Raw genomic sequence first — 14,444 nt, forward strand, 5'->3', positions numbered from 1 at the left:
TGGAAAGGGAAAACAAGTGGGTGCGTGGCCTGTGGCACTGAAGGGTAGGGTGCCAACACTAAGGCCTTCCTTCAAGTCTGGCCCGTCGCCGTCGGTGCAGGCCACGGAGGGGGCGCGGCCAGTCCTGTCATTGACGGAGATGCGTCCCTGAGTCAATCTGACACTAAAGGAAGCGGTCTCAAAGGCTGCTGAGGATAGTGCTTAATTAATATGAAACTAGATCGAAGCTAGAAACATTCCGGGAAATTTGTCTTAGTAGTGTATACAGTGCACTATTTGTCGCGTTCATGAGGGGGGGCAAGCTCCCCATTGGGCCGTGCGGGGCCTCCCCTGTGCTTCCTGTGGTGGGTGAGGTGTAGGGCCCCGGCGTGCTGGCCAGGGGTGCTGTAAGCGTGCTGGGCCCATGCCTGGTGCACCTGGGGCCACCACCACCCGCGGCTGTCATGCAGGCCAGGTATGCGGCAGACACACACACCGCCTTCATTCATACAGGCCGCTGTAGTACACCGCCAGGCCACCACGGCCAGGGCCACCGCTCACCACCACACACCCTCACTTCTGCCTCACGCTCACCACTACAGGTCACAATTATCATGCCAAATTAGACAAAAACTACCTAAATATGATGAGCGGGCTGACAGAAGGCCGCAAGGCTCCTAGAAAAGAGGCTGGCTGGAGGGCGGAGAGGCCTAAGTCAGGGCCGGGTCGGGACAGGCAGGGCTGAAGTAGTGTTCAAAATGGCGGCCGCTCGATAGCCGCTCCTCAGGACAGGCAGCTACCTTTTTGCAGTTTTCGATCAATTTTCTGAGTATGGCGTGCTGCATACGGTGTCCAGTGTGTGCTCGTGCCCCTTACAACCCGGCGAGATGAACACGAGTCAGGGAACGAGCGCGGGGCAGGCCTGAGCGGCGCGTTAGGCTCGGCGACAGTGGTTGGGCCGAGTGAGTGGGACGGGAGGAGATCGTTTTAAAGCCTCGCATTTCCCTCTCCCCGGTTGCAAGATGTGGAATATGATGTGTGATGTGATGCCCACCATAGCGGAGGACAGCATATCCCAGCGGGGCTCCCAGTTCAGCGGGGACGATGCCAACTTTGAGCAGCTCATGGTGTCGATGCTGGACGAGAGGGACAAGCTCTTGGACACGATTAGGGAGACCCAGGAGAGGCTGAGCGAGCTAGAGACCAAATACCAGGAGCTGGAGAAGGAGCGGGACAGCCTACAGCGGCAGCTCGACGCTAACCTGCCTCAGGTGAGTGTGTGGGAGGGGACGAAGCAGGGAGGGCAAAAAAGATCCCTATCCATTTTGTGGGCTGGGCGTGGACCTAGGTAGGGTTATATTCCTGCGCCCATGCATGTATTATGGTCTCTGGCCCGTCCTGGAGGTCAGAAGAGGTCACAGTGACATGATTGTGTGGGAGGGGGACGAGGGAGAGGGACGAGGCTAGGCTGCAAAAAAAAGCTCCCTATCCATTTTGAAGGCTGGGCGTGTGTTTAGGGCTATTTTCCTCCTCTCGTGTATGTCTTGGAGGTCAAAAGAGGTCACAGTGAGGTGTTTTGACCACCTGAGAGAGGAAGAGGGAGGAGAAGTGAGGTAATGAGGGAAAAAAGAGCACAGCCACATCGAGTAGCTTATGTGGTCACGTTTCTTGCTCCAATTTTTTACTTTCACTCGTTTCTGAAGTCGTGTGTCGTCCTGGGAAGCAAAGATGAGCAGAACTTGATGTGGGGGAGAAAAGGGAGAGATGAGGGAGTGGGGAGGAAATTAAGACTACCGTACTGATAAAATTAGTAACATTTGCCATTTATCTTCACATCCTTTCCATTTCCTCCAATTTTTTCTCTCCACTGCCCCAGTATGTAGTAATCGGCGAGGGAGAGAAAGGAGAGGAAAGCGAATTGGGCGTGGGAGGAGAGGGAGGGGGTGAGGCCGAGAGAGGAGGAGGGGAGTGGGGGTCGCGGCGAGTGCCAGACACACTTCCTTTCGCCTTGACACGTCTACTTTTGCCGACAAGTTGGTGTGTTTTCAGCATGTGTGGATGTTTTGTTGGTGGTTGATGACTTATGTGGTGCTGGGGCGTGGAGGGAAGGCTGGAGGGGCAGAGAGACGGGGCGCGGAGGAAGAAGAGGAGGAAGGACCGAAGGAGCGAGATGGATTACTCTCGCCTGGACCTCCTATCAGTTGCTCAAATAAACATTCTCCCTCCCTCTCCTCGTATCTCTCCCCACTTTCCCTTACCTCTCCTTTTGTACCTCCCCTTCTCTGTCTTTTGTTTACGCTTCGAATATAATTTGTGTTTGATAATGAGAAATAAATAACAGCCATTTGCGTATATATAATGAGGAAGTTTGATACACATGAATGGACTGTGTGTGTGTGTGTGTGTATATATATATATATATATATATATATATATATATATATATATATATATATATATATATATATATATATAATTTCACCACGGCCTGATCACGTGTTGGACTCGTAATCGCCAACATGTACCCTCCCGACACGAGCAAGTGCTCTTTATCGTCGATCTCTGGGTACTGCCAGGACCTCACACCACACACCCCATCCCCCTTGCTCAAGGGAGGACAATAACCACTCCTAGTCAACAGAAACAATCCGGCCTGAGCGGGGCTCGAACCGCGTGTGTATGTGTGTGTGTGTGTGTGTGTAGCAGAACCAGAGTATTGTTGACTGTAATCGTTAAGAACAAGAGCACACTGCATTGTTCAGTATTTGGTAAAGCTGAGGAATAAATTCATCAATTTTCTTTTTAGTCCCTCTGCTACCACCTACAAAATTGGAACATTTGAGTGATGTGGGATTTATAGGGGGTCACATATTACTGATTTGTATATGCCAACAACAAATGGTATTATTTCTGGCACAAATCTTTCCTTTATTATTGCTTCCTATTTTTTGTGGTTATTCTTCCATTTGATAATTTCAAGCTCTTAAGAGTGTTTTGAGACATCCTATGTTGTGCAAATGAATAATAACCATAATATGACCTCATCAGTTGAGTCAAGATTGTTTCTGTATTACTTATGTGCCAGGCCCAATATCTTGTTTCCTACATAGCCAACTGATCTTTTGTTGTCACATATGTTCTGCTTACTTTTAAACTTCCAGGAAAATCATAGGGAAGAGTGTAGAGATCAAAACTATTGTGAAAATAGCCATAAAATGTGTGTACGGACTCCCACGGCCTACTTTGCTGCCAGCAACAACAACAGCAGCTTGAAGCCTATCACACAGATTTATTGTAAAAACATTAACAAATCTTCCCAAGCTAAATCTAACCTAACTTACCTAACCTAACCTATGTATCTATGGTATATTTGACATGGTCATATTATGGCTATTATTCATTTGCACTTCAATTGATATCTCAAAACACTCAAAAGAGCTTCTAAATGATCAAATGGAAAAAAAAAAAAAATAGGAAATGGTGATAAAAGAAATATCTCATTTTGGCTGAGGTCATCCTTGAACTAGACAGTTCTTACCTGTCTCATTGTCTCGTTCAGTGATTGATAGTAATAGAATTAGGGACTTATTTCTGCATTGCATTTTGGTCGTGGGACAGGTCAGGTTAGGTTAAGTTTAGTTAGATTTAGTATATTATACTAGGTCAGGTTAGGTTATGTTAGATTTAGTTTGATTAGATTAGTTAATTTTAATGGTTTTTAATAAATATATAAGTGTGATAGTCCCTGCACTGCACTGTTGTGCTGTTGTCAGCAGTTGTCTGCCATCTTCATTGTTTTGTGAGGCCTCAAGGGCTTGTTTTCATAATTTATATATTGTGAGGACTAAATTTATTTTGATGAGTTTTGCTTTGTTTGCTATTGATCCGCATTACACAACTATTTATCAGAAATCACTACCATAGTTTTTGGAAGGGGGAGGGGAGAACTAGTGATCTGCAGGAAAACAAATGTCAGAATTTGAAACCCATCAAAAACCATCAGGAATGATAATTTTGTCATCAAAATAGGAGGATGACCCAATCCAAAAAATGTACGTACCGTATTTATCACTCAACAGCTCCAGTGTTTTCTGATAGATCTTATCATGGTATTCAGAATTTTTCTTTATAACCATTTCCAATGTAAATTGTTTGTTTCTGCATATTTTTTTGCATAACATTGCACAACCCTGCATGGCTAATGTGTAGTGTGGCGACTATGCCTGATGAACAAGCCTCCCATAACCCACTTAGCCAGGGGGGTACCTCTTTGGCCGACTCGGGAAGGAGTGGCTCTCCCGTCACGCTGGTCGCGGGTTCAATCCCAGGCAGCCGACGAATACCCTGATCTTGATGAATTTCTCGTGTGTTTCGATACACGCAGAGGACGTGTTGGGAAATAGAGGAAATAGAAAAAGAAAATCCTGGGGCATGACAAATGAATCAACAATGCAAGGCTAGGGTGAGGAAAGTGAGTAGGGGGTAGGGGGTAGGAGATGCAGCAGGATATTTGATTAGTATTTGATTTTTTTTAATGCAAACATCTACTACCGACCAATTTGATTTAGACCTTTCCGTCAAAACCAAATTCTGTTGTAACTTGAGGATTACATGTAGCTACACGTGTTTGATGGTAGCCTACTGCATGTTGGATAGTGATCCTCTCAGTGCTGGCTGATAACCTACAGCATGTGGGATAGTTACCTGCTGTGTGTTGGATAGTAATCTGTTAAGTGTTTTGTGGTTACCTAGAGTGTAGTTCATACAGGTGACCCTCCACATTTGGTGAGGTTAGGGGACCCTAGCGCAAGTGTTGGTTTTATGCCAATAATTATGCAGGCCACAGACACAGCCTAAATGACCCCTGGAAATGACTGGAACCCATTTCAACATCTCAGTCCATGCTAAACCATTAAAAACAGCCTATGCAACACAAAATATTAGTGAAAGTTTATAATGGGTACGGCTGTAAGTGGTTGGGGTGTGGCTGGCGAAATTGGTGTTGTGCGGGAAACAGCTGATGCTGCGGCTGACTCCTTGAGTTGGTGGGGCCAGCACAGTGGCTGCAAATATACGGCCGAGAAAATCTTTATCATCTATGGATAATTCACATGTTAATGAATCCTTGAATGTGGAGGTCACCAGTAGTAACCCATCCACCTGGTTAAAACTATTTATAGACTACTGAACTCTGTGGCTCTGCCCTAACCTAATGGATAGTAACCTATTTCTTTTTTTCATATAGTGTCCTTATTTTCCCTTATGGGGTTGGACAGGCTATGAGCCTCTCCCTCAGGAGTAACCTTTAGTAACCTATTGCCATAGAATAGTGCCGGCACGATCAACACCACACACTTTTCAATTAATAGCCAGTCCATATTGGCAAAGTAAAGTTTACCAATTTCCTCTAACAATAACAACAAATAAAAAGGAATAAAAAGTAAAATTTTGCAAACTTACTATATTTGACGGCTTATAAGACACACTTTTTTCCAGAAAAAAAGACCCAGAAATACTGGCTAGTGAAGTTTTAGTGGTACACCGGCACTTAAATTAAAGTGGATGTTTGTTCAAACCTCTCCGCAAACGTAAACAAAGCTGCGATCACTACTACGTAAACAACGGCAACTTTTTCTAAAGTAACTATGTATAACAATAGTACTTACTGCTACTTCATATAAATTAACAACAGTCAGGAAGAAAATTTAGTGACGATGCTTAACCACGCTTGTATGTAACAAATTAGTGGACGGCTCCATCCCGCTCAGCCAGTGATGCTGAATTATCGTACTGGACATCGTATTTACCATTCTTAAGCGTCAGACTCTCGTAACCTACACAAATAACGATGGAAAATTAAAAGAGGTAGTGTTAAGACTTATTCATTGCTATTTCTTTGTTTTTTGCTGCGGTTATCAGTCAGAAACTACAAAAAAATGCAATGCAATGATGAGTATAGGTAACTCTCGATTTGCGCGAGTTTGGTTTACGCGTTTTTGCAATAACGCGGGGTCCAAAATCAAAATAGATGTTTAATTTACACGTTTTTCCACTTATACGCGATATTTTAAGGAGTGGCCACCAGATGGCTCACGCAACTGGACTCACACGGTGCTGCAGCCACACAGCTGAGCTCAGTTCTTCCCGCGTGCCACTTGAACAACAATACAGTACCCACGCTGCCACACTACTCAATAGTAGGGGTGGGCAGCTACCGGCACCAGTACCGGTACTAACGGCACCAGCTATACGGTACGGTACCGGTACCAGACTGCTCGGTACCAGTACCACTACTAGCCAGTCGCTCATGGTGTCCCTCATTTCTTCCTCACACGAGTGAGGCTGAGACTGAGTGCCTGAGTGGATATCTCGGTGATAAGGATATTCTCTCTCTCTCTCTCCACTGAATGAAGTGAATATTTATTTTTTGATAGAAACCTACCTCTTGTTTGATTTACATTGTTTTTGATTTACACGACCTCTTCAAGGACATAATACTCGCGTAAATCAAGAGTTACCTGTACGATAGTTTGGCGCTCAGCCCGTGGCATCAGTGTTTATTGGGCCCTTGAAAGGTAAGAGCGCTGTGCTGCTCATCTTCCACCCCGCCATCAAGTATTAATGAATTCTCGTCTCTCCCCTTTGTGTTAATATATATATGTATATCCATATACATCCAATATGTTATTAATTAATTTCAGTGTTTGTTTAGTGCGGAGACTATGCCTGATGAACAAGCCTCCCATAACCCACTTAGCCAGTGGGGTACCTCTTTGGCTGACTCGGTAGGGAGTGGCTCTCTCGTAACGCTGGTCGCGGGTTCAATCCCAGCCCAGGCAGCTGGCGAATACCCTCTCCTGGTGTTGATTAATTTCTCGTGTGTTGTTTGATACACGCGGAGGTCATGCGGGAAAATAGAGGAAATAGAAAATAAGCTCTCGGGGCGTGACATTTGCTAGGCCCTTGGAAGGTCCATTTGTTGCTGTTCCCGGCGGTACGCCCGTACAAACTTTACCCGTTAACCCTCAGGCACTGCTGCAGTCTCCGCCATGTTTGTTTACTCCTCAAAGCAGTAGCCTCAAGTCTCTAAGAAGGACCAGTTGTGGCAGGTCCCAGTAACTATCAAGCATTTTAAATGTAAAATTTGGATTTAGGGCCGTTTTCACAGTCACTTTTCTTTGTTTTGATCGTTACCATTGAGCGGCGATCGCTGCTATAGTATTTCCACGTGAAACTGGCCAGCGAGGTAGTGGCGGCTGTGGGATTAACCCTGCCACGCACCTTGCCACGCACCCAACACCTCTCGCTTCCTCTGCAGCCACCACTACCCCATCGGCCAGTTTCACGTGAAAATACTATAGCGGCGATGGCGGCTCATTGGTAACTAATAAAACTAACGATCAAAACAAACAAAAGTGAGTGTGAAAGGCGGCCCTTAGTAAGGATCAGAATGCATATGCAACTTTAAAAATGACCTGTTAGTGGTGAGGACAATGAATGTCAGGCAAAAATCTTCACCAGAAACTCGTAGTTTAAATCCATTTATTTTATTTTTTTCAAATGACAGCCAAAGTTGGGGGTGCATCTTATAAGCCGTCAAATACGGTATATCATTATAGATATTGTTGTATGAGTTTACCTCAAAAAATACGTTTCTAATCACTCACCTTAAGGAAAGTTGAAGCGTAGACCTCTGTCAAGGTAAACTAATCTGAGCATGAACAAAGGCTTTATAAATGCTAATCAAACAAACGTAGGCTGAATTTAAATGTCCACGGTTAGCGCATGCTATTTTCGTGAGTACTGCAATTTTCTTCACAAACTTTGTCATTATATGAAACTCCTTTACATTAGTGACGGCTTGTAGAAATTTTCAAAATGGAACTTTTATCTGAAGTGGTGTGAATGCCACACACACGCACGGTAGGATGCCTAAAGTCTTTAAAAAGCATCGTGGTCTAATGGCGAGGATGGAGATACTAAGGTTGCTATTCTCAGACACTTTCGTCTCTCACTTCAACTAAGTATTTCCACAGGCCAGAAGGAGACTAATCAGGTTCTCAGGAATGTTCTTTCACACTTATAGTACTACAGAAACTTTGTCAAACTACCACCAGGGTTATGCAACTACCCATTAAACTACCACCAGAGTCATACAACTACGTACCCCTGGAAATGCCCACACCTGCTATGAAAACTGCATCAAATATGCTTGGGCACTGAAAAGTTTAAGAATATGTCCCTAAGCATCGTCACTGTGATGTTTGTAGAACCTCCAGTAACCTGTTCAACCTCAGAGTATCAGCCGCCCACCACAACACAACTCTCACCTAACAGAAATTGAGTCATCTTCCCCTTCTTCCCCTTTCTCTCTCCTCTGCCAGAATGTGAGGAAGTTTATTTCTTCATGTTAAGGAACAGTGCAATGAAGGAGCTCTTCCTAACTGTTGTTTGTGAGGTGTGTGGTAGTGCTTTAACCCTACAAGTGAGTAACACTGACTTTGACACTACTGAAAGTGGAAAATTCCTGTGATACCCATGTTACTGGTCCACTGCCAGCTCTCCCAGTTCTTGGCATCAAGGGAACCTTCACAGGGGTCAGTATCGGTCAAGTCTACCACTCTCAGAAGGTGTATATGTGATGGCAGCGATGTGTCTGGTGGTTGCTGAGATAATGTGGTGAGAGGGGTGGCGCCTCCTGATGCCCACATCTTTTATAATATCCATTTTAAAAAGGAGGGGACCAGGTGCCTAATTCTCTAAGATGGTTGAATATAGGCTGAGTACTATATCTAGGGGGTCCAGTATCATCTAGTTCAGAAAGATGCACTATTAATTAAGTACCTAACTAGCAGAAAGCATGTGACCTGGCTAACAACATGTCACAGCAGGTTACCCCGTAGAAAGCTCAAGGAAATCGGTGCAAAGTTTTGACATGCTCTTAACCCCTAGCCGATGTGTGGTGCACAGGTGCCATGCCCTGGACTGGGCCTACGCTTAACCCCAGCGATGTGTGGTGCACAGGTGCGCGGCTGCCCTGAGCTTAGGGTGATGTGTTCATGCAGAGGTTTCCTGCCTTACAACCAGAGTTGCCTATAGCTAAATAAAGAGGGTTACATACGGCCAAACACTTGCTTACAGCCACAGCTATAAGCAGGCTGTCTTGGTGACCTGTTCATCATGCACTCATGATCCAGTTTGCCGCAGACTCTTTCAATAGTTCTTTCACTAACATTAGTGGCTCTCGCTGTTCTTTCAGTTACTCTTGTGAGTGGTATGATAAATCCTTTGTTGTTTTTTTCGTCTAAAAAGTACTTGTTTACATTGTAAATGAATTCTTTCTCGCTGTTGCAGCGCGAATGACGAGAGAGGCAGGGGAGGAGGGAGAGGGAGAGAGGCGGGAGCGGGCCACCCATGGGTCCACATGCTGACCCTTCCATGACCTTGAGAGAAGTGACCTGGGCTCTGGATGTGTTGGAATACAACGTTGTCAAGTGTCGTGGTATTTATACAAAATATTTGTTATTATCTTAAAAACGAAACAATCTTAACGCTATATGACCTTATTGGATTATCCAATTATTTTATTAAATTCATTTAAAGGTAGTAAATATATGACATATAGGAAGAAGCGAAGAAGTGTTGAGAGTATGTGGCAAGGTGTGCGGCTGGAATGACCCTCTCACAGGGCTGACCCGCACCTCTCACCCCCCAATCCGCCAGTTCCTCCTGGATTGACTATAGTGTCCATCGTTAGGTCACTGCTGCCAAAGTTATTTTGATATTAATAAACTTTACACCACATTTATTATTGCATCTTGATGGCACAACACTATACAAATATGCACTGGTTGTCACTGAAAAGCTTTATTGCTTTATGTAAACACTTTTAAACCTCTGCTGTTTGCATTATATGAATATTTATATAAAATAATATTTTATACTCATCAGAATGATTGTTCATTCCTTCTGTTGTTGATTTAATTGTTTTTATACTGAGGATCTCTTTACTTACAAAACTGGATTGTAGGTCAGGAAAACTTAAAGGAACATAATTTTAAAATTTGAATATCCATGAGTAACTTCTATGACATGCCTTGATATTTCTTAGGAAACAGTACTTCCCTCTGTCCTCACAATCCTATAATCTGTAGAGTTCAACACTGTCTGCCCCTCAAAACAAGCATTTCATCATGAGCTGTTTTTCAAAGTGGGGTCAGCAACACAAAATGTGGCAATCCTTTTCCTGGCCGCGTGCACAAGCCTTTACTGCTGAGCTAAATGGGCACACCCATGTAACTCCTGTCTGGGGCAGGTTGATCCATCCTACCTAGAGGGGCTTGGCATGGGAAGGGCAGCCACCTGGAAATGTGTATAGTTTGTTATTTAATGTTTTGTTGCTGGGTCCACAATGTTTGCATCACCAATTACTGCTTAACAATGGTTCTGCCAGGCTGCAGTGAAGCAGTGACTACACTGCAGGCCTTGGATGCAGTTACTCGTGCCTTCCTCAACACAAACCAAAGGGGAGACTTAGACTGTGAAACTTTGTTTTTATACCCATGAACAAAGATCTTGAGTCATCTCAGGTTTGCAGGTGCCTGCCCCAAATGTTTCTTTGAATTTGTACGTCAGCTGCCCCTTGGGCTTGCCATCAGCAAGGCGGCTTAGGGCTGCCTGAGCAATGGCTGGCTCGTGGATGACCTTGGTCTTTTGTTATGTAAGTCATTTAGGCCATAATGAATCAACAGGCAAATGATCATATCACCTCATGGCCAAAACAACACTTGGCCCAAGTATCTTTAGACTTCATTAGAATGGCATCGCTACATCAAAGAAAATAATGTTCTGGTTTCTCATTGAGTGTTCAGTTCATGGTGGTGAGAGGTTACAATTTTAGTGGTGGTAGGTTACTATTCCTAGCAGGTATGTAACTATTTTAGTGGCAACAAGTTAGTACCATCAGCTGGGGCCATGAGTAGGGTTCCTTGCACTCCGAGGGGAAGCCTTACAGGCCGAGCACCACATTACTCTCCAGGGCAAAATCACTGCCACTGTCTGCTCGGCGCAGGCACCAAAGATTTTATGTATATATATATATATATATATATATATATATATATATCTATATATATATATATATATATATATATATATATATACCATTTATATTTTTTCATAATTTGGCACCAGTTTTGGTTGGGCCTGGCAGCCGGCCTCAGCCCATTTTGAGGTAAGTGTTTGTGGTGGTGCCATCCTGCTTGGCTCATGCTACCCCTCAGACTCATCTTTGATCCTCTTTTATAGAGCACCTAGTTGTGTTGATAGGTGGTCTTCAGGACAGCATGTGAGTCATCTTAGGACACTCGGCAATGACTGAAAATTTGTCAACTTGTTTGTAGCTGTGGGCGGGATGTGACCCTGCATCCTCATGGATGTCACACCCACACTCCGACCACTCAGCCAGCGCCGCCCCTCATGCACCCACCCTGTCATTCACGTACATGAGTGATTAGTGATGCACAACATTATATTATAACAATGCAGGTTAATAATACCATGAAGCAGTATATATAATACGTATGTGCTTACAGGTAAACAGTATACCTACATTTTATCTTAATAACTGCTCAGCCAGGATTAAACTTACTGCATGCTGCACAATACAGGTTTGTTGCAAGCCCAAACCCATTGATGTCCAGTGCTTCTGTAATCTGAAATTAAGGTGCACACAGTCTCTCTCTCTCTCTCTCTCTCTCTCTCTCTCTCTCTCTCTCTCTCTCTCTCTCTCTCTCTCTCTCTCTCTCTCTCTCTCTCTCTCTCTCTCTCTCTCTCTCTCTCTCTCTCTCTCTCTCTCTCTCTCTCTCTCTCTCTCTCTCTCTCTCTCTCTCTCTCTCTCTCTCTCTCTCTCTCTCTCTCTCTCTCTCTCTCTCTCTCTCTCTCTCTCTCTCTCTCTCTCTCTCTCTCTCTCTCTCTCTCTCTCTCTCTCTCTCTCTCTCTCTCTCTCTCTCTCTCTCTCTCTCTCTCTCTCTCTCTCTCTCTCTCTCTCTCTCTCTCTCTCTCTCTCTCTCTCTCTCTCTCTCTCTCTCTCTCTCTCTCTCTCTCAGGCACACACACACGCAGGTACGCGCACACACAGGCACGCACACACGCACAGACTAAGTGAAGAAATAGTATCGGCGAAGAGTGTGGAGAGCTTCATGGATAAGTTGGATAATTATAGATACGGAGACAGGACCACATGAGTGTAAGCCCAGGCCCTGTAAAATTACAACTAGGTAAATACACGCAGGCTCGCACCAACCCACCCACCCACAGCTACAAGTATGGTACTTGTTTGCAGGTGATGCAAAATAATAATAAAACAAGAGGATTATGAGGAGTTGCAAAAGGACATTGACAAGATGTATGAGTGGAGCAAAACTTGGGAAATGGAATTTAATGGAAAGAAATGCCATGTTCTGTAAATGGGGAGAAGTGAAAAGAGACTCACATACTGCTATAAGTTGGGAGATGATACAATGGTGAGAGAAAAGGAGGAAAAAAATCTTTGGGTAATAATTCAGTATGAATTGTCACTGAAAAACAAATAAACAACATATTTGGTGATACATGTAACATGTTAGGAAATATAATATAGATTTGCTATATATAAAATATATAGCATTTTACTACCGAGGTAAGGATATGATGAAGATTATGAAGATTATAACCACAATGGTTAGACCAAAACTTGAACATGTATGAGTTGTGTTGGCTCCTCCCATGAAAAAACATGTTAAGAAACTGTACAGAATACAAAGAGTAGCCAGCAAGATGGCTCCTGGGCTAGGGACCAACCTGTGATGAGAGACTAAAAGAAATGCAGCTGTGTGTGAACACTGAAGGAAAGAAAAGAGAAAGGGGACTTAAATTACACTATATGAACTCATGAATGCCAAGAAGAACCAGATAATAAAGACTGTTACTGAGAAGGGGAAGTGAAGACAGATTTAGGACGTCATAAGATAAAACAGAATTACGGGTGATGTGTCCACGCCAGGGATAGGAGAAACTAAGACTAGTTCACAGAGCATTGTTTTACACACGCTGCGACTCCCAACACAAATGTAAGCACAGTGTTGAAAAGTATCCTGATGGACAACTGAAAGAGTGTATAATGTGGCCAGTCCTGCGTCGTGGCACGCATGCATTGCGCCTTTTTGATGCCACTCAGTGTTGGTTTTACGCTTTGGTTGGGCTTCACAGACGATGACGCTTGACGCAGTGTGTTGCTGTCTTCCATCGTGGAGCTTGTCGCCTCACGATTTTGCCGGCTTGTGTATTCGTAGCGTGAGACACCAGTCGTCTCCCGAGACATTTTTTGGTTTGGAAAATTTGTTCGTGAACCAATTTGTTCGTGATGAGAGGCATTCCTGACCCGAGGTTCCACTTTATTTAGGATCTGGAAACATTGGGGGCTCAGCCCAGCCTAAGGATTTGAAGGTTTTCACCAGGGTAGTGAGTGGACGGGAATAGGTAAAAGGGACGTGAGCTGGACGAGATAAAATTTTATCTTTTCTCCGATTGAAGTCAGTCAGTTGTAGTGATTACAAGAAACAAAATTTTGTGCTGGCTGTGGCTGGAGCTATTCTGTTTTTTGAGTTTTAGGGTTACTTTTAAAACATTAAGGACTATAGCCCCCAATGCCCAGGCCCAACCACACCTTTGCCTCCCAGCCAAGGCGGCATGTCACTCGAGGTGTAAGTGGCTGATATGGAGAGACCGTATCTAGCATCTGCATGATTCCTGATGAGAAATGATTAGGAGATATGTTGTTTTATTTTCATGGCAGATGCTGTAAAAATGATGTCTTCAGTTTGTGGACCTCTGCCATTCCCAGGGGCTGTGCACAGAACGCTCCCCGTCATTCATACAAGGCAGAGCCACAGATACCTGGAGCCTGCAGCCAAACAGACAATGTCACTGACTTAGTTCCATCACCTTCAGGCCCTCTAAGAATACAGCTAATGCATTTTGAAATAGTTGTAATACTGGTAGTAGTAGTAGTAGTAGTAGTCATATCTCATTTTCCTCCTCCTCCTCCCCTGCTAGTCCATGTTTCCTCCTCCTCCTCCTCCTTTTCCTCTTTACTTTCCTCCTCATCTTTTCTTTAACTCTCAACTCTTCTCTCCCTTTCCCTCCTCCTCTTTTTTCCTCCTCTTCTTTTATCCTCCTCATCGTTTTCTTCGCTCCTCCTCCTCCTCCTCTTTCTCTTCCTCTTCCCTCCTCTTCCTCCTCCTCCTCGTTTTCTTCGCTTTTTATTTTTCCTCTTTTCCTTCTCTTCCTTCTCATTGTCTTATTCATATTTCTTGTTATTCGTTTATTTCTCCTTCCTCCTCCTCCTCCTCCTCCTCCTCCTCCTCCTCCTCCTCCCTCTACCCAGACGGTTTGAAGGGAGTGTCTGGCCTAACACCTTTAACTAG

General features: G+C 44.3%; 1 protein-coding gene across 1 annotated transcript in view; it reads left to right on the plus strand.

Annotated features, from left to right (window-relative positions):
• Positions 1 to 227: 227 nt before the first annotated feature.
• LOC126984340 (liprin-alpha-1-like) overlaps positions 228 to 14,444 on the plus strand; it is a 152,547-nt gene continuing 138,330 nt past the window's right edge. Inside the window, exon 1 of the mRNA XM_050837952.1 lies at positions 228 to 1,250. Coding sequence (XP_050693909.1) covers positions 1,002 to 1,250 — 249 coding nt within the window. The 5' untranslated portion in view covers positions 228 to 1,001. The remainder of the gene's footprint in view (positions 1,251 to 14,444) is intronic.

The sequence above is a fragment of the Eriocheir sinensis genome, chromosome 57 (assembly GCF_024679095.1).
Source record: "Eriocheir sinensis breed Jianghai 21 chromosome 57, ASM2467909v1, whole genome shotgun sequence".
Classification (NCBI taxonomy): domain Eukaryota; kingdom Metazoa; phylum Arthropoda; class Malacostraca; order Decapoda; family Varunidae; genus Eriocheir; species Eriocheir sinensis.